This window comes from Erpetoichthys calabaricus, chromosome 9 (assembly GCF_900747795.2).
Source record: "Erpetoichthys calabaricus chromosome 9, fErpCal1.3, whole genome shotgun sequence".
NCBI lineage: Eukaryota > Metazoa > Chordata > Cladistia > Polypteriformes > Polypteridae > Erpetoichthys > Erpetoichthys calabaricus.
The window spans coordinates 76,311,250-76,331,068 of NC_041402.2; the positions used below are offsets into that span (position 1 = coordinate 76,311,250).

Genomic DNA, 19,819 nt, shown 5'->3' on the forward strand with positions numbered 1-19,819 from the left:
AAACCACTGCACTGTAGCAAACCCCGACTTCTGGAGGGTGCCGAGATCGCCAAAAGTCTCTTATAGCGATGAAGCCGCTGGATGAAATTAGACTAACACCAAAGCCCTATAGTATTTCCACCCGAACACCAGAATATTAACAATACATAACAGAAAAATGTCCAAACAGAATATATTCAGCAAAAAATATTTACTATAATAACTATTTACAGCAAAGAAAGATAATGACAAAAATGCCACGGATAACACCCACCCCGACAATATTTACAGTCCTGTAAGTGATGAGTGTGGATCCTGAAGTGCAAACAATGGTTAACTGAAGGTAAAATGTGGTGGAATAATCCCGTTTAGTAAGCTGCTGTCAGAAAAATGGATAAAGAACACAGTCCTACCAACAGAGTACAGAAGGTGAATCTTCTGAGGCATGCCTCTTCACAAAGAGCAACTGTAGACAGGATTGGGAGAAAAGTTACCCACTGGCATCCCTGTAATCGATGGTCATGCAAAGTCCTACTCCACCATTAACATCCAGTTGAAAAAGGGTTTTAGGTGCTGCTGATAATGAAGTCGGTGGAAAATGGAAAAGTCAAAAAGTCCTCCCACATCCTTCTCTTCCAGTTTTATATGTACGGTTCCTACAATTACAAAATGTAAATCCAACAAGCCCCTCTGCATCCATGCAAACCTTGAAAGATATAGACCCCATATTTACAAACCAGGAATCAGTGTGACCAGTGTTGTTACGAACATTTACCAACCACCAAACAGGACATATATAGAAAATGAAATCCCACTATGTGGCAATGCTACAGCACTTCATTCATTCATTCATTGTCTCATTTCAACATTTTGCAAAAAATACTGCGTTTAACAGACAACTGAATGTTAGGAAACAAGATTGTCTCTAGGTTATCATGGTTGTTTATTCTCTGTCAAAACTTGTCATGATGTACTGCTATAAAAATAACATTCATGAATTAAAAAATTAACCTTTAATTGAGAAATACACAAAAATCTCATTACCAATCTGATTAACAACTACCATCCTAACAACTCCAGAGCTTTAGATTTGGGGGGGCTTACAAAGCCTTACCTACCAAGGAAAAGACTATCATATGCTTTACCTGATAATTAAACTTTGATTTGCCATCAAGGAAAGGTGTCCCTGGACAGGGACAGAACCCCTAAGACATATAGGAAAACCATCACTGCTAGTATAGGAGGATGGACACTGCTCCTTAGTAACTGCCACTGGACCGACAAGAGATTTAGGTGGGTTAAAAAAGAGAGAGAGAGAGATGGGTTGGAAAGAGGGCAGAATACTTGGAGATAGAGCTGCAAAAGGGTTTTAAATCCAGAGATGTGAAACCAAGTCAGCATTATACAGTGGAACCTCGGGTCACGAACGTCTCAGACCATGTACAAATCGGGTTACGAGCAAAAAGTTTGCCAAACTTTTGCATCTGTTCAAGACCACACACTCGGGTGACGAACAAGCCAGTTTCCCTTCCAGTTCATACGCACCGATGATTTACGCACATGTTCAGTCTCTCCCTGTGCATTCGCTGTGAACTCTTTGTGCTCTATTTCGTTTCCCTTCCAGTTCGTATGCACCGGTGTTTTACGCATGTGTTCAGTCTCTCCCTGTACAGTACATGGTTCTCGGTCAGACGTGCATCGTGCAGAGGGACTTTGTGGTATAGCGGGTCCACAGCTCACATCAAGAGGCCAGTTTTAAATAAATAATCACCGCGCTACAGCTGCCACGTCCTCTTCATAAATACAGTAGAAGCGCGAGGTGGCTAAAGGGAGGAAAAAGAAAAGAAAGAGAGGTTGTGGAGTGAGGAAGTAAGCAGGAAGAAGTTTGGAAAGAACTGGTGTGAGCGAGCGAATGCTCGCAGGCAGGCAGCTGAACAGTGAGCCCAAGCAGGGGTGGGGCAGAAGGAAGCGGTCGCTCCCGCTGAGCGATCAAGGAGCTGGAGTGACCAGAAAAAGGACAGCTGGCCGCGTAAGGCCGAGAAGGCAGCGGGGGTCACCAGTTAAAGAATGCACCGGGCTTGTTTTTAAAGAGACTGCTTCTAGCATTATTTTAACCTCGTTGTATCTAATGAAGACTTTTTTCTATTGGATTTTAACCTCCACTTCACTTCTGTTTTTATAGGATTATTTATTATATTGAAGGATTCTGAAAGCACTGCACTTTATTTAATTTGGACTTTGTTTTTGATTGTTGTTTTGTTGATTTTAATAAAAGCACTTGCCACTTTCTGCACCATCCACTTGCTCCATTGTACAGTAATGCCTCACTGACGTGCTCATCGGTAACATTACCGACGGTGACGAGTTTAAGGGCTCCCAGAAGTGAGATGGGAGCATGCAGCGAACCTGCATTGTCACAGACTTTACCTCAAAACTGTAATCTCCTCTCCACCCAGTTCCTCCTCACTTCCTTCATGCCAGAACTCGACTCATGCAAGGTTAGTTTATGGTTAGTTTTTGTATTACAGATTTTTCAAATATTCATTTTTCAGTTCGTAGTGTGAATTGTTGCAATGCTACTTTTCGTGGTTGTTTATTAAATTACGGATTTTTCAAATGTTCATTTTTTTTCCCTGTGCTTAAAACTCATTAAAAAAAAGTGTTTACAGCGAGCGGTTCGTAAGGCTATAGCGTGAATTCTTGCAATATTACTTTTCTCTGTTCAAGGTTCTCTCAGTGTTATTCAATGTTTTTACATTTAGTTTACTATTATGCTGTGCATTCTATGGTATTAACTATTTTTGTGCTTAAAAATCTTTAAAAAAAAATATTTACATACAGTTTGTACGGTCTGGAACAGAGTAATTGTATTTACATACAATCCTATGGGGGAAAATTACTTCGGGTCACGACCAAATCGGGTTATGACCAGAGTTTTGGAATGAATTACAGTCGTGACACAAGGTTCCGCTGTACAGGTAAAAACTAACAGGAGCTAAGTTACAACATACCAGCCAGTTCTAAATGAAACTGGGAATGTGTTGGCCTTTAAAGCATGGTAGCCCAGACACTGCCTAAAAGACCTGGGGCCTCATGTATAACGCCGTGCGTAGAACTCACACCATAACATGGTGTAAGCACAAAAGCGGGAATGTGCGTACGCACAGAAAAATCCAGATGCAGGAATCTGTGCATACGCAAACTTCCACGTTCTTCCGCTACATAAATCCCGATCAGCGTGAAAAGTAACGCACGTGCACGCGCCTTCTGTCCCGCCCCAACTCCTCCCAGAATTACGCCTCTTTGAATATGCAAATCAATATAAATAGCCCTTAAGCTCGGCGTTCTGTGAAAAGACAATGGGAAAAGCACGGGGGAAAATATAAGAATTTCAGCGAATATCAAGTGGAGGCAAAAGAAAAGCGTACTATTTGTTGGTTTAAACAGTGGTATAAATCAACAAAAGGAAGATGATCGAGTGACATAGTGTCGGAGAAACTCGAAATCTCAAGTTCACAAAGTTGCACAATGCCCGAAATAAAAAAAGAAGTTGTCACAAATTAAAGTCGCCGTGAAAAGGCGAGTTGTAGCCCACCGTCTGAGTGTCATATGAAAGCGTATTAGGGTACAGAGAAAAAAAAAAAAAGGCACACAGTGGGGAAAAAAGCACAAAATGTCAACTTTAATCTCAAAATTTCCACTTTAATCACGTAGTTTATTTCGTCATTAAAGTAGATCATAAATTTCATCATAAAATTGTTTATTTTACTAGTTTCTCAAATCCCATTGTAACTAAAGCAGCACATTAAATGCTTTGTTCTGTGTTTGATCTTCTATGTGTGTGAATCACTACGTGCTTCCGTTCTTTCTCCAACAGGACACAGAATCCATTACATTTGTGATATTACAGCTCTCTGAATAATTAAAATCCCGAGATGTATACGTGATATCTTTTTCATGATGATAGGAATGAAAGCATGTTATTAAACATGGGAACACGGTGGAGCAGTGATTGTTCATATCCCACACAAGAGGCTTGCTGCGCCATGTGCGACCTTTGATGAAATAATTTATTACAGAAGTACTCTCTCTTTCAAACGTACTAACCTCCAATTTCTGTCCTTACTTTTCCTTCTCCAAATACCCAATCGCCACACAATCAGCTCTGTAATAGACGTTAAGCCATCTGTAAGCTTAGAACGCCGATTCTTCTGAACTTTTAAGGAACATTGAAATATCTTCGTAGTACATGTTTAATTATTCTATCCGTCTATCCTTCCAGTGTCGCGTCAGCACCAGCAAGAATACAGCGCAAGGCAGGAGCAATCCATGAACTACCTAGCGCTGCGGCACCGTGTCCTCACATGTTTAATTATTAACAACACAGATTATTTAAATGAAGTTAAAGTTTTATCTGTATACTATAATCATCTTAATACATAATTCGCCTGCCTCACTCACGTCTGTACGAAGCCGAATGCGCAGTCGCCTTCTGCGCACATCCGAAGCCGAATGCGCAGTCTCCTTTTGCGCAGCTGCCCAAAAAACCTTACGAGACCAAAATCCAACCCCAACATCGCGGCAGGCGGCGGATTTAGCCTACGCATTTCGGGATTATTATTCTGAAATCCCAAATCCTTCTGCCCAGGCATAGGATATTAGCCCCGATCACAGCCAACCTTCACACTCAAAATAATATGTAAGTACTTTCAGTGGCAGGAACGACTCCACAGCCATCACGGTCATTACACTATCGTCGTCCGCAGATGTTGATGTGTGCGAAGCGAGGTACACATTCTAAGATGCATACAAATCTCCACAGGTGGCGCGGTACGCATTGTTGTGCGCTGCTGCCGAGATCTGAGTAAAATAAAATGCTGCTGGCCTATTTGCATCAAGCACTGAATGTTCACCACACCATCTGGAGTGCATCCTCGCCCTTTAAAAACTGCTTATTCTCGCAACTTGGTGCCAACGGCCGCAAAAATTCAAAGAGAAAGGCGACTTCAATTAAAGCTCTAGAGGCCTGAAAGGCGATTTCGACTACAGCTCGAGGCCTAATTACGCATTCTGATTCAATTACGCATTCATTCAATACACCTATATCAGGTTTGTGGTGCTTATACTTATTACTATTCCATATTTTACTGGAACATTCATCATTCAATATTATACTATAGGCCTGGAAAATTCATCAACAGTACAAGCCTGTACAGTAATGAGTAAAGCAGACTAAAATCATTACAAAAAAACTTCTTAGTTCCTTCTTCTACTTTTCGTTGATTTGTATTTCTCATTTTTTCCCTTTTACTGCCATAGGCCTACATAATTATAAAATATGGCAATTTTTATGCACGACACAAAATTAATTAAGCTTAAAGACTACATGTGTTTCCAAATTCAAAGGGCATTCCCTGTCAAACTAGCATTCGCCATGACTATAAACAAGTCACAAGGACAAACATTTGACATGGTAGGAATATTCCTTGCCGAACCAGTTTTCAGCCATGGTCAATTGTATGTGGCTTTTTCAAGAGTCAGAAGGGCGAGTGATGTGAAGGTGCAAGTTAAAGATGGGCCACATCAAGGGAAATTACTACCAAACAGTGAGAGTGTCTTCACAAAAAATGTAGTCTACAGAGAGATTTTACAACTTTAGTTGCATACTGACAGGCCTCCAGTATACAAACAAAAAACGTTGTCATAGATAGCATGTATTTTTTAAGTGTACAGTATTTTTCGCCGTGATAGTCATACATATCCCAAACCTCTTAGTTAATGTTAATTATCATTACTTACATCACTTTCTTATTTATTTCTTACTTATCATTTGTTCTTCATACACTGCTGACACAAACTCGTACCCGTTTCATCTTACGTTGTCGAAACGGGCTTTTTGTCTAGTAATCAACATATTTTGCTCCATTTCATCTTATAAATGATATCGTCATCATACGCGCTTTATAAAGTGGTGCAGGTTGTGCAATATTATAACTGTAGTGCAAGTTTACAGTGGGGTAATTGTACTTATAAGTATAAACAGTTCTACAAGGAGCACTTGATTGAGTGCGTTTATAGTTCTTGGGATGAAACTGTTTCTGAACTGCGAGGTCCATACAGGAAAGTCTCTGAAGCATTTTGCCGTGGTTGATGCAGCGTGTACTTGATGCTGTATCCCGATAATTCTCTTTCCGATCAGCTGCTGCTGTGATTCCCCACTCAGATACAGTGATATAAATACTCCGAGTGGTGCAGTGAGAGTAATATGGAAAAAGATGATCTGCTGTGGCAACCCGTAACAGGAGCAGCTGAAAGAAGAAGAAGGAGGTGCAGTGAAAGTAACAATGCTAAAGCAGCTATGGTATTTGGAATACTATGGCTATTCTCTGGACCATTATATTGCTACAGGTTAATTACAATCAGATGCATTACACTAATAAACAATATACAGTTAATTTCAGTGTATTTATAAAGCTGTGTCAGGAAAGTGGGTCTAAGAAAGAAAGGGTAACTACACAGGAACAGTAGCACTGCTTTGACGCTGGGTGCTGCGAGTCTGCCGAGCGGAGAAATTGCGTACACCAGGGTATGAGGTACCGTGGAAATGTGCATGGCTTTACGCCAAGTTTAGGTTTTATTAATCGCGATTTGAGCGTGGAAACGTTCGTACGCAACATTTCTGTGCATACGCACCGTTTATACATGAGGCCCCTGGTCCTTTACAGCTACAGAGCCTTCAAAGCTACAGAAAGAGCACTAGCCATTAAGGAACTTCTATCCCTATGTTTCTGTGGTAAAAGAAGGGCCATCTCTGGCCACAAAAGTCAATCATAGAATTGGCTTGAGGTGACCTTGTTAAGAGGTTTAAAGCCACCTCAAACCAGAGAGTTCAAGGACCTTAAAAATTCATAATGCTTGTATGGGAAGTTGGCTTGTATATAGCAAAAGGAGCAGGCAAAGTAAAAGGCTCTTTTGTAGTATGTGGTAGGTAGGAAAGAATGGGTGCATAGATGGAAGTTATTTTTTGAGTTGTTGAATTTTGTATTGTAAATTTTAAAACAACCAGTCCATTTATAGTGCTTACTATACTAGTGGTAATAATGTAATCAATAAGGTGGAAAATGTTAATTTGTTAATGTAAGAGCTGCCACTGACATAGTTGCTCCTGAAAAGGCAGTTAAAAAAATCCTCCAGCACTTTTACACCATGGAAGACCCAAAGAGTATCTGATTTAAAGAAAATATGCCGGAGAGCCAAGTGTAAATGGAGAAAACCTAATTGAATGTCCACTATGAAATACTGAAGGCTAAAATAATAGAATACAACAACATAGTTCATTCTCAGAGGCGGTGCTACTTCCCTAAAATTATAAACAACAATGCTAGTAATCTAAGAGTTTTATTCTTTTACTATTGATTGCTTGCTAAACTCGGGTCACTCTACAGAATGCCTCCAAAAAACTTCTAGTAAAACTTGAGGCTTTTGCTATATTTTTTAATCACAAAATTAATGATTTTTGAAACAATATAGTACAGTAATCCCTCGCTATATTGCGCTTCGACTTTCGCAGCTTCACTCTATCGCGGATTTTATATGTAAGCATATTTAAATATATATCGCGGATTTTTCGCTGGTTCGTGGGTTTCAGTGGACAATGGGTCTTTTAATTTCTGGTACATGCTTCCTCAGTTGGTTTGCCCAGTTGATTTCATACAAGGGACACTATTGGCAGATGGCTGAGAAGCTACCCAACCAGAGCGCGTATTACGTATTAAATAAAACTCCTCAAATATATTGTGAGCATGGGGGCTGTTCACACCCCTAGAGGATACGGCCGCTCCTCAAAAAATGCTGAAAGATTACCTTCACGTTGCTCTCTTTCTTCCTGGGCTTCCTTACAGCTGCTTTGTCAAGCAACATGCTTCCCACACGGTGCTTCGCATACTTAAAAGCTCGAACAGCACCTATCGGTTTTTGATTGTTTGCTTTTCTCGTTCTCTCTCTCTGACATTCATAATTAAAAGCCCAAATAGCATCTATTGATTTTTGATTGTTTTCTTGTCCCTCTCTTTCTGTGACATTCTCTGCTCCCGACGCGCACTCCTTTGAAGAGGAAGATATGTTTGCATTATTTTAATTGTGAGACGGAACTGTCATCTCTGTCTTGTCATGAAGCACAGTTTAAACTTTTGAAAAAGAGACAAATGTTTGTTTGCAGTGTTTGAAAAAAGTTCCTGTCTCTCTACAACCTCCTGTGTTTCTGTGCAAATCTGTGACCCAAGCATGACAATATAAAAATAACCATATAAACATATGGTTTCTACTTTGCGGATTTTCACCTTTCGAGGAGGGATCACTGTACATCCCCCCAATACCCACCCACCCATCCATCCATCCATCCTCTTCCGCTTATCCGAGATCAGGTTGCGGGGGCAGCAGCTTGAACAGAGATGCCCAGACTTCCCTCTCCCCGGAGAATCACGAGGCGTTCCCAGGCCAGCCAGGAGACATAGTCCCTCCAGCGTGTCCTGGGTCTTCCCTGGGGCCTCCTCCTGGTTAGACATGCCTGGAACACCTCACCAGGGAGGCGTCCAGGAGGCATCCTGATAAGATGCCCGAGCCACCTCATCTGACTCCTCTCGATGCAGAGGAGCAGCGGCTCTACTCTTGAGCCCCTCCGGGATGACTGAGCTTCTCAACCTATCTTTAAGGGAAAGCCCAGACACCCTACGGAGGAAACTCATTTCAGCTGCTTGTATTCGCAATCTCGTTCTTTTGGTCACTACCCATAACTCATGACCATAGGTGAGGGTAGGAGCATAGATCGACTGGTAAATTGAGAGCTTTGCCTTACGGCTCAGCTCCTTTTTCACTACGACAGACCGATGCAGAGCCCTCATCACTGCGGACGCTGCACCGATCTGCCCGTCGATCTCACGCTCCATTCTTTCCTCACTTGTGAACAAGACCCCGAGATACTTTAACACCCCCCCAATACCAATCCTATTAAATCCCTATTAAATTTTAAGCTAATTAAGTTCTTTCACCAGGACAGATCTATACAGAATAATTTCTTAACTGAGAACCTCCACCTGCGTTCTTGACCCAATACCAACAAGTTTTTTCAAAATATCTGGTGTGCTAATTGATGAATTGTAGTAAATTCATCATTAGATATGGGGATCTTCCCAGACTTCTTAAGACTGCTGTTGTTAAATCCCTGTTCAAGAAAAAATAATCTCGACTCCTCTGTTTTTTACAATTTTAGACCTATTTCTAACTTACCTTTCTTAAGTAAAACCCTTACACAGCTAAATGATCACTTGAAAAAACATTCTATTCTTGACAAGTTTCAGTCAGGTTTTAGAACAAATCACATTACAGAAACTGCACTTGTTAAAGTAGTAAATGACTTGCAGGTTAATGCAAATAGAGGCCGTTTATCCATTCTCATCCTCTTAGATCCGAGTGCAATATTTGATACCATTGATCACAATATTCTTATAAATCGCCTTAATCAGTGGGTGGGCCTCTCTGGTTTAACATGCAGAAAATTCTTTTGTTAGTTGTGGTAATTATACTTCAACTAGCTATGTAAGCCTGTGCTGTAAAAAGCACGGGGTCCTAGAAACTATTGATATTGTCAGAAAAAAAATTGAAATGTAGAGATGTCAGGTAATTGAAAGGAACTACTCTGGGAATCTCTACAATAGGAGGTTTCGTTTTGCTGACGTGCTCGCATCGCTTACGCATTAGAGGCAGGAGGAAAAGTAAAAGGGATACCATTTTGTCGAGGTGCTCACCTTGCTTCTGTATTGGCGGCTAAGCAAGTGACTCTTTCTTTGGACATTTCATTTTGCCGATGTGCTGGCCTCGCTTGTGTATCATTGGAGGTGGAGCCTTTAACCTGACTCCACCTCTCACTTCCGGTCCGGACGGACAGACAGACAGACACACTTCCACGCGTAGATGTTTATATATAACAAGACACATGATATTCTATAAAGGTGTTCCACAAGAATCAATCCTGGGTCAAGTGCTCTTTTCGATCTACATGCTTCCATTAGGTCAGATTATTTCAAGGCATAATATGAGCTCCTACAACTATACTGATGACACACAACTGTATTTATCAATAGTGCCCTTGGTTCACTGAGCAAATGTATTACTTACTGATTCTGAATGGATGAGTAGTCATTTTCTCAAACTAAATAAGGAGAAAACAGATTTCTTGGTGATTGGCAAAAATGGATATAGTGAGGGTATTAAAAGTAAACTTGATCAATTAGGCTTTACACAGGTAAAGGATTTTAGGGTAATTATTGACTAATTTTTAAATCACATATTCCTCCCACAGTCCAAAGACATGCGGGTTAGGTGGATTGGTGATTCTAAATTGGCCCTAGTGTGTGCTTGGTGTGTGGGTGTGTTTGTGTGTGTCCTGTGGTGGGTTGGCACCCTGCCCGGGATTGGTTCCCTGCCTTGTGCCCTGTGTTGGCTGGGATTGGCTCCAGCAGACCCCCGTGACCCTGTGTTCGGATTCAGCGGGTTGGAAAATGGATGGATGGACATATTAATCAGATTACCAGGGCAGCATTTTTTCCACTTACGAAATATAGCAAAAGTTAGTAAATATGAATTATCAAACTTCCTTACCTTAACCTGTCTTGTGTCTATTTGTTTTGTTTCATTTCTTTCTGTCTTATTAGATGCAACTGAGAAGGCAGATTTCACATATTCTTGTGTAAACATGGCTAAATAAAGCAACCTTGAACCTTGCAAGATGCTGAAAAATTAGTTCACATTGTTGTTTTTAGTTGATTACTGTAACGCACTCCTCTTAGGACTACCCAAAAAAAGTCAATCAGTTGCAACAAGTGCAGAATGCAGCTACCAGAATCTTAACTAGGAAAAGAAAATCTCAGCACATCTCTCCAGTTTTAATGTCACTACATTGGTTACCCATGCCATTCAGAATTGACTTTAAAAATACTGCTTTTGGTTTACAAAGCCTTAATATAATCTCGCTCCATCCTACATTTCAAAATGCCTTTCACCTTACACTCCAAATTGTAACGACCGCCTGATGAAGGCACTATGCCGTTGCAACATTAATGGTTTGAAGGCCAGCTGTCCACATCACCACCATCACCTAATTCTTCCACGTGAAGCCTGAAAACCATGAGGATTGATTTACAACATTTTGTTTACCTTCAGCCCTCTGGAGTTTTTTTGTCGTCTTCCAGGCCATTGGACCTTACTTTATTCTGTTACTTAGTATGGCGTAATGTTATTTTTATATATACGTTTCATTATTCATCTTATAAAGCACTTTGAGCTACATCATTTGTATGAAAACATGCTTGATAAATAAACGTTGTTGAATTGAAGACAGGACTCTTGACCAATGAATAATGGGAAGAGGAGGGTCTTTAATACATGAGGCTTTAGGTTTCCTGTTTACACTTGCACTGATATTTCAGGAATAACTATATAACAATATGTTAGAAAACAAAGCATGCACTTTGCACGTTTTGAGCACAACTACTGCAAAGGAGATGTATTGATTATGCGACACAAGTAATGTGAGATTTTTTTAAAAAAATTTTCCCCCACATACTTTTTATTATCAGTTGTACAACATTGGCCATTATTGTCTTCTACTTCATACAAGTCTCTCTCTCCATTCTAAATGAAAACATGAGATTAAAAATCTCTCTCAGACGCTACTATAAATTATAATGAGAATCATATAAAATATATACTTTAGGGTGGCATATTCCTTTAAGACTACCCGAGCTCATTTTTCACCCCAGTAACAAACCATGTAGATGAAGAGAATATGAAAGTAAATAGTTTTTTTGCCTTCCCCCACCCCCTTTTGTTTCTCGCCACACAAATAATAAATGCTTGTTAGGAGTAAACTGATTGGGTGTGACCGAATGTGGGTGTGTGAACTCTATAAGACAACAGGCTCAACAATAATGCATACAAACCTAATTTCTGGTGTTTGTATTTGCAATCTTATTGTTTTGACCATTTCCTAGAGAAAGGGAGCTACTGACCATAGGCAAGGACGAAAATGTAAAATGACCAGTGAACTGAATTTTTGTTTTATGACTCCCACTTTCCTGAACAAGCTCTAGTTCAACTTCCATAAACTGAGCAACACATCTTTTTAAGATGTCTTTATTGATATTTAAATTTTAACTAATGAAAATGTAACTACAGATATCTTGAATTAAACACTTCTTAGACACTAATGGGAAATATTCTTGAAACATACACCTCTTAAAATACTGTAGAATGACTTTTACTTAAAACACCTATTTTGCCTTCTGAATAAACTACATGTTCTAGTCAAAATATGTGTAAGAGCCATTTTCCTTGTTCTATAAGATTCATGAATGTTTATTAGATGACAATGCATAAACTATGGAAGGTTCCTGTAACCCCCGTGAATAGAATCGTTTTGGTATGTTCTTGCCATTTCCAATAGCTTGGAGTAAACATTATTCTTCAGTTAGTTAGTGTCAGCCTTGCCTTGTAGAAGGTGTAGAGGCATACGGTTTTTAACCGTGACTGCACATTATCGTGCCTGGGCACTTGCCTATGTGCCAACCGGCTTACGAGCCTTTAAGTAGAAAAGAACAAATTAAGAACCTTTAAGTAGGAAAGAAGAAATTATGAACCTTTAAGTATAAAAACACTAAAGTCTTTCAAGAAAAGCTAAGTTTATAGAAGATTCATTTTCCCCTTTTTTTGCCTTTTATTCTACGTGTGTAACTATTTTTTCTTTTATTCTTGTTTGGATTATTCGCTTTTAACTTTCACTAAAAACCTTTAAAAACGAACTCTTGGACTCTGTGAATTCTTTTGACACGTGTCTTACCCGTGCCTGAAGACACCTTATATTTTTGCAGCTACAATATGCATTAGAGCTAGCAAAGTGTAGATCCTAAATTTGATTTCTGACTAGTAAATTTTAAAATGTAATTCTGGCTTATCTAAATGTAATTATGAGTAGTCAATGAAATTTAAAATGATTTCCCACACACTACCATAACCATAAGGAAAATTAAATCAAATATCATTTAACAGTTTAAAATTTAATGCAATTTTAAAATTAACTAGTTTTTTTAATTGATCTCTACAATTGTTCACATTCTGAATATAATACATGGTAATTCTCTGGAAGTTTACATAAAAATACTTATGAAAAAGTAGACAGTGAAAAATGATTGCACCCATTTATTCCAATATTTTGCTTTCAAGATTGACATATATACAAGGTATAAATATTTTCACATTAAATAAGGTGCAAGATAATCAGGAATATGGCAATAAAATGAAAGTAAACTTAGGAGTTTTTAATCATTCCAATTAAATAACAATAGGACAAACTGTATATTCCTAAAAGGCCTTTCAGAACTGAGTTACTGTAATAAAAATCTTTACCAAATAGGGCAAGTACTACTGGAACTTACCATTCACTACTACATAGCTCTGGATAATAAAGTATGTAGGTAACAACAGGTTTTCGTAAATTTAGTTAATCATTTTGCAACTGTGCTAACACATTTTTTAAGAAGAAAAATACCTTAAATAAAAAGCTTCCAAAGCCAAACCAAGTTTGTAAATAGAAAGAGCAGAAAGAGTACAGGATTTAGAAATTAGATCTGCAAAACATTTTCAAGACAATATCAACAAAATAAACTATTTTAAATAACAATTCATTTGTAAACCAAAACCACTGCCATAATTAGAATTGTACACAAAATTTAAATGACAAATTTAAAATGTGTATTTGGTGAGTTCTTAACTTCATTCAAGCCCAAGACATAATTTCTCTGACAAAGTACATGAAGCTTTCATTAGTACAAGTTGGTGAGTGTACTGTACTTTATCTGTAAGTTTCTGTTTTATATTGCTGCCTAAAGCTAATCTAATGTAGACTGTGCTTCATCACCCTACCCACTACTGATGGGTATGCATAAAATATCAATCAACTGCCAAAAAAAAAAAAAAAAAGCAAAAAAGGAATCTACCAATTATTTAACGTTTATGCTTGCAAAACATAAAAAAGCGCATTTCAAGCAACAACAAGCCAAGTCCGCAGGAATAAAAAAAAACATTTGTAACTCCTTCTCTCTCTCTCTAAATCAGGAACAGATTATACTGCTGCCTTACAAAAAAAAAAAAAACCTTACTTTGGATCTTACAAAAATTTACTAAACAGCAAACATTACATAAAAGTGTAGTGAAAATAAACTTGTTATTCTTGACAATATTCATAACAAAATTAAAAAATAATCAAAACAAGCAATATTTTTGATGATTGGAAAAAAATCCATGTTATATAACCTAAGATACAGTAAGCGAACTGTTATTTACCATTTTTGACAGGGAAGGAATTTTTAATACAGCAAAATTACCCCCCAATCAAGCAATTACTTTGATCCAACTAAAATGTTTTAAAATTATTATTAAGCAATAATTTCTATTAAGACTATTCATTTCAATTTACAAATGACCAACCTTCTGCGAACGTGGGATTTCTGTCGATTAAAACAATAGAAAAAACACAAAACTAAACTAAAAATGTTAGAAAAATGCTTTTAGACGCACAATTTTTAATTTTCAAACTACTATTTAATATCTGCAGCAAACAGCTATAAACAAAAATTACAAAATACTTGGCACACAAATACTGTTGTTAAAAGTTATTTCCTTTGCATTAACGCCTTTAAAATAGTTGCCATCAAATTGCACTCGACCTCAGCGTGACAGCTGTTGCCAAAAAGCACACCAAAGACAAACAAAAGGGTCACCATACACATTTATCTCGACTCTCACTTAACGTGGATATTAATTTCTTCTTTACAATATAATGCCTCTGCACAAAGAAATGCGGGCACAACAATATTATAGAGGTACTTTCTTTTTAAAATATGTATACTTCAAAACCCATAACAATAAGCATCACACTATTATTTTCAAGGTATACATTAATTAAAAACACCTTTTACTTAAAAAAAAAAACATGTATAACATACCGCGGCATTTGCTTTAACTCGGAAACACGTAAACTATAACAAGCAAATGCTTAAACGCCGATTTAAAAAGGCACAAAGACAGAGCAAAATAAAGATCCGGAACTACTCGCCTGGCATCATCAACTATTTCATCTCCATCCCAAGTCACCGAGATCAATTCCAGTTTTACGTCACAAATTAAATGTCTGTTGCAATACAATCACCTTTTTTAATCGATTTGGCTACACAGCATTAGCTAAAACGAAATCACGATAATTAAATTTTGTGTAAATCAAAGGCCAGATATACATACAATTAACTTTGAAAGGGTTGGTCTGTTTGCGCCTGGACATATTATCCCAGTCTCCCAGCTGAAAAATTCCCGAAGCTCTTCCTGACCCCGGCAGATTTCCAGATTTCGGAAAATTATATATTATTTTAAATGTCCTACTGTTGGAGAAGTAGCGCCTCCAGAATTGCAAAAACCTCCAAATACTGCCGTAGCGATTTAAAAAAAAAAAAAAAAAAGACTATCCCGGCAATGATGGAGAATACATTGGTGGATACTAGAAGACAAATGTTTGACGTTAAAGACTTTAAAATAAAGTAAAACAAAACTTGCTACATGTCGCAGAGGTTAAATGAAATTGGCCTTAAACGTTCCGAAGAGTAATCTGTTAAAATACGCTTTAGCTGGCCGTTTAAAACCAAAGCTCTGCTGGGATGTTGTTTTCGAGCTGAGCCGAATAGCGCCGAATCCGACTAAACGCTCGGGCACTGCAGAGAATCACCACTGACATTCGCTTCTTGGCTAGATAAGCAACCAAGCAACGCGACGCCTTCTGGGATAGTGAAGGAGTTTTAAGGTAATCGTTGCAGGATCAGCGTACATACCTGCAAGTTAATAAAGGGATGGTCAAAAAAGAGACAGATTTTCATACAAATAACTTTTTAAGAGAAATCAGCTACACCTAGCCAAGTTTGCTGCGCCTTTTACACTGGTTACTAGATTAAATTATGCGAACAGTGAGGGTTAAGGATGAAAGGAATTTAACAACCAGATCACCCGTTGGGATGTAACAATTCAAAAATTCTGACAGTATGGTTTCAGTGGTGAAAACTGACTGGCAAGTTATGGAATTGTGTTTTATGGTTCTGCTTTGATATTATTTCTGCTTTGAAGCACGTGGAATATAGACTGTTGTAAAGGGGTGTGCTGCTGTTTAATTTAAAGCTTTAGAATACAGTAAAGTCAAAATGAACTTTATTGTCATCTCAACCATATACAAGTATACAGATAGACGAAATTGCGAAGCTCAGGGTCCACAGTGTAACAACATGAAGTGCAAATAATAAATTAAAAATAGAATTAAAATACTGGTACAAACAAGACATTGTGCAAAGACAAGACAAAGTAGCAGCAGCAATATTGACGTGTACTAGAAACTATTAAATATGTGGCTAAGTGCCCCTTACGAATAGGTATGAAAGAATGCAGCCCAGCAAGACGTTCTCGGAGCCGGGTCTCTTCAGAGTGGACGACTAGCAAGTAGTTTAACCAGCTGATCTAAAGTTATATTCTTTATACACAATTGGCCGTTAATGCTTATAACATTTTCTTAAAAGCAGCAGTGCTGTCTGACAGATTCATAACAATATAAAAAGTATTAAAACGTCATTTATCTATTTCACTAGAATCAATGTGCTTATTAAAATATTTTAATATCATTCAAAATTCCCTCTTGAAAATTTTATCATTTTCCTCACAAGTTCCTCTTGCACCTCCATCTCTGCAAGATTAATATTCAGACAGTAAATAGAATGGAATAGATGGCACTACAGTTAGCGCTTTTGCCTGACACCTAGTCGTTGTCTATGTAGAGTCTGTGTGGGTATTGCTCCTACATCCCCAAGGTAATGTAGGTTAATTGAACTGGTGACTATATATTTGTTCAGTGTAGATGTGTGAATGAGTAAGCTCTGTGACTGAAGGGTGTTTGTCCAGGACTAGTTCCTTCCTTAAACCCAATGCTCCCTGCAACCCTAAATTGGATTAAGGGCATTTGAGAATTTTATATTATTCATTGAATCAGTAAAGGTAATATAGGTCAGATATACAACTACATTAGTTATTCACTTAATATTGCATAAACAATATCACAAGATTTAGTTCACTTCAGCAAGTGGATAAATCAACAAAATCATTGATACTGTGCTGAGTTCAGCACATTCTTAAATCTGCAATCTCCTAGTAAATCGGGGATACCCACTAAGTTTCTATTAGCTATCTGTATACCTGGGTAAATACTTAAATTTTACTAAGTAACTTTACTACCGTAATATCAAGTCAGGAGCAGACTAATGCAGAAGTAAAGGAACTTCCCTTTTCTCAGTGCCCCAAGCTTCATTGGTTCTCAGTGTCTGTTGATGAAGACTGGAAATCATTTAAAACTGAGTGCTTGGCACAAAGCCTTGGTCTTGAAGGAATGGGAAAGATTCTGAGGAGAGATTGGCTATGAAAAACAAAGAGGTAGTGCTAGCATATTATAGAAGTGTTTCTTTTTTCCCTGTACAGTATTTATATTTTCACGTTGTTGCTGGTGATTCTGGCAGCAGGATGAGAAATAGAAAGGAAGATTACAAAATGACTTGCAGAAGACCTTAAAAGCAATATAAGATGCAATATACCTTTTAGAGTTACCTTGAAAATGCATAAAAATAAATAATAATTCTTTACATTTATATAGCACTTTTCTCACTATTCAAAGTGCTCTTCACCTGGGGAGGACCCAGGACATGAACCCATGGTCTCCTTACTAAGAGGCAGCAGCACTACCATTTTGCCACATGCATGGAATATACGGTACCTTCCTCATTCTGGAGCACATCATGACATTTTTATTCCTGGAAGAAGAATAATAATGAATCATATGCAATTAGATATCATATGGAATAAAAGAGATTAAAACTTTTTTTCTGTTTTAATTCACTGTATGGAACAACAACTCTCCTGTCCCTCTTACACAGGCAGTCAGTAAGGGTAACTTCCATCCATCCATTATCCAACCCACTATATCCTAACTACAGGGTCACAGGGGTCTGCTGGAGTCATTCCCAGCTAACACAGGGTGCAAGGCAGGAAACACACCCCAGGCAGGACGCCAGCCCACCGCGGGGCACACACACACACACACACACCCACACACCAAGCACACACTAGGGACAATTTAGAATCGCCAATGCACCTAACCTGCATGTCTTTGGACTGTGGGAAGAAACCGGAACACCCGGAGGAAACCCACACAGACATGGGGAGAACATGCAAACTCCATGCAGGGAGGACCCGGGAAGCGAATAAGGGTAACTTAGTAATTATAAAATCAGCACATAATACAGGGATAATTAATTATTTTTATGAGTTGCAAACATCCATCCATCCATTATCCAACCCGCTATATCCTAACCACAGGGTCACGAGGGTCTGCTGGAGCCAATCCCAGCCAACACAGGGCGCAAGGCAGGAGACAAACCCCGGGCAGGGCACCAGCCCACCATAAGAGTTGCAAACATTACTTTTTTTTTATTTTACATTTAAAAAGTAGATAAAGGGATAGAATCGGGCAAGTGTAAAATTGAGAAATCTGAAACACCAGTCAGAGCAAACTTATGAGAAAATACAGTCAGAGTCATATATATATATATATATATATATATATATATATAATATATATATATATATACAGTATACAGTATATATATATATATATATATATATATATATATATATAAAAAAATAGGCTTTAATTCCTCATTCAACTAAAAGTGCTGAAAAATTATTCTAGGTGTTCCATCATTAATATAAGCACATGAACTGATGGAGGCACCTGGGTGTAATGTATTGCTTCCTTGTGTGCTATACATTTCCACACTAGAGTTAAATAAATTGCAATCTATTGTGATTTCATTGTAAACTGGTAAATATAACATAATTATATACTTTGTATGCTTTACAACTATTTGCAGCATCATTCATCCCCAATCATAACTACAGCTGATTTTATAAAACTGAGCTCAGTCAATGTACATTTACAATTATGACTATGTTCATCAAGGCTGAAGTTAAGTGAGCAAATACAAATAAACCTTAATACTTCTTGACTGGTTATTTGTCCGGCTCTTCTTCAGTTTCGCAGGTTTGATGGGTGCCTTCTCCCAACTGTAACTTTCAGCTCTTTCCATAGTTGTTCAATGGGATACAGATCAGGACTCATAGTAGACCACTTCAGAATGATCCAATATTTTCTTTTCCTCCATTCTCTTTTTGAAACATATTCCGGATTGTTATCCAGCTAGAGGACCCATGGCCTGTAACTGATACAGAGCTTTCTGACACTGGGCTGCATGTCTCATCCAAAAATACCTTCACTGTCTTCTGAATTTATTATGCCCTGCACAGATTCAAAGAGGACACAAAGCTACCTCAAAACATCACTGAGCCTCCTCCATGTTTCACAGTTGGGATGATTTTTTTTTTTTTTTACTATAAATACAAGGTTGGTATTATTTACCAAAAACCTCTTTTTTGCTTTGTCTCACTCTCTCTGAAAAACTATGGCTTGTCAGCATGCATTGTGACAAACTTCTCTCCTTGAAGTAGGGGGCCTTTCTAGATCTCCAACTGTGGAGCTTGTTTTCATCCTGACAGCAACAGATGGTGTGACTTGACACTATTGCACCCTAAGCTTGATGTGGAGCTTGGACCTGTTTTGAAGTTTTCATTGGTTCTTTCCACTATTTGAACAGTC

The 19,819-nt window shown here is 38.2% G+C and overlaps 1 protein-coding gene across 1 annotated transcript in view; it reads right to left on the reverse strand.

Moving 5' to 3' along the window:
- The window catches only part of znf821 (zinc finger protein 821), a 96,518-nt gene extending 80,704 nt beyond the window's left edge, over window positions 1-15,814 (reverse strand). Inside the window, 1 exon segment of the mRNA XM_051932214.1 lies at window positions 15,328-15,814. Coding sequence (XP_051788174.1) covers window positions 15,328-15,367 — 40 coding nt within the window. The 5' untranslated portion in view covers window positions 15,368-15,814.
- Window positions 15,815-19,819: the final 4,005 nt, after the last annotated feature.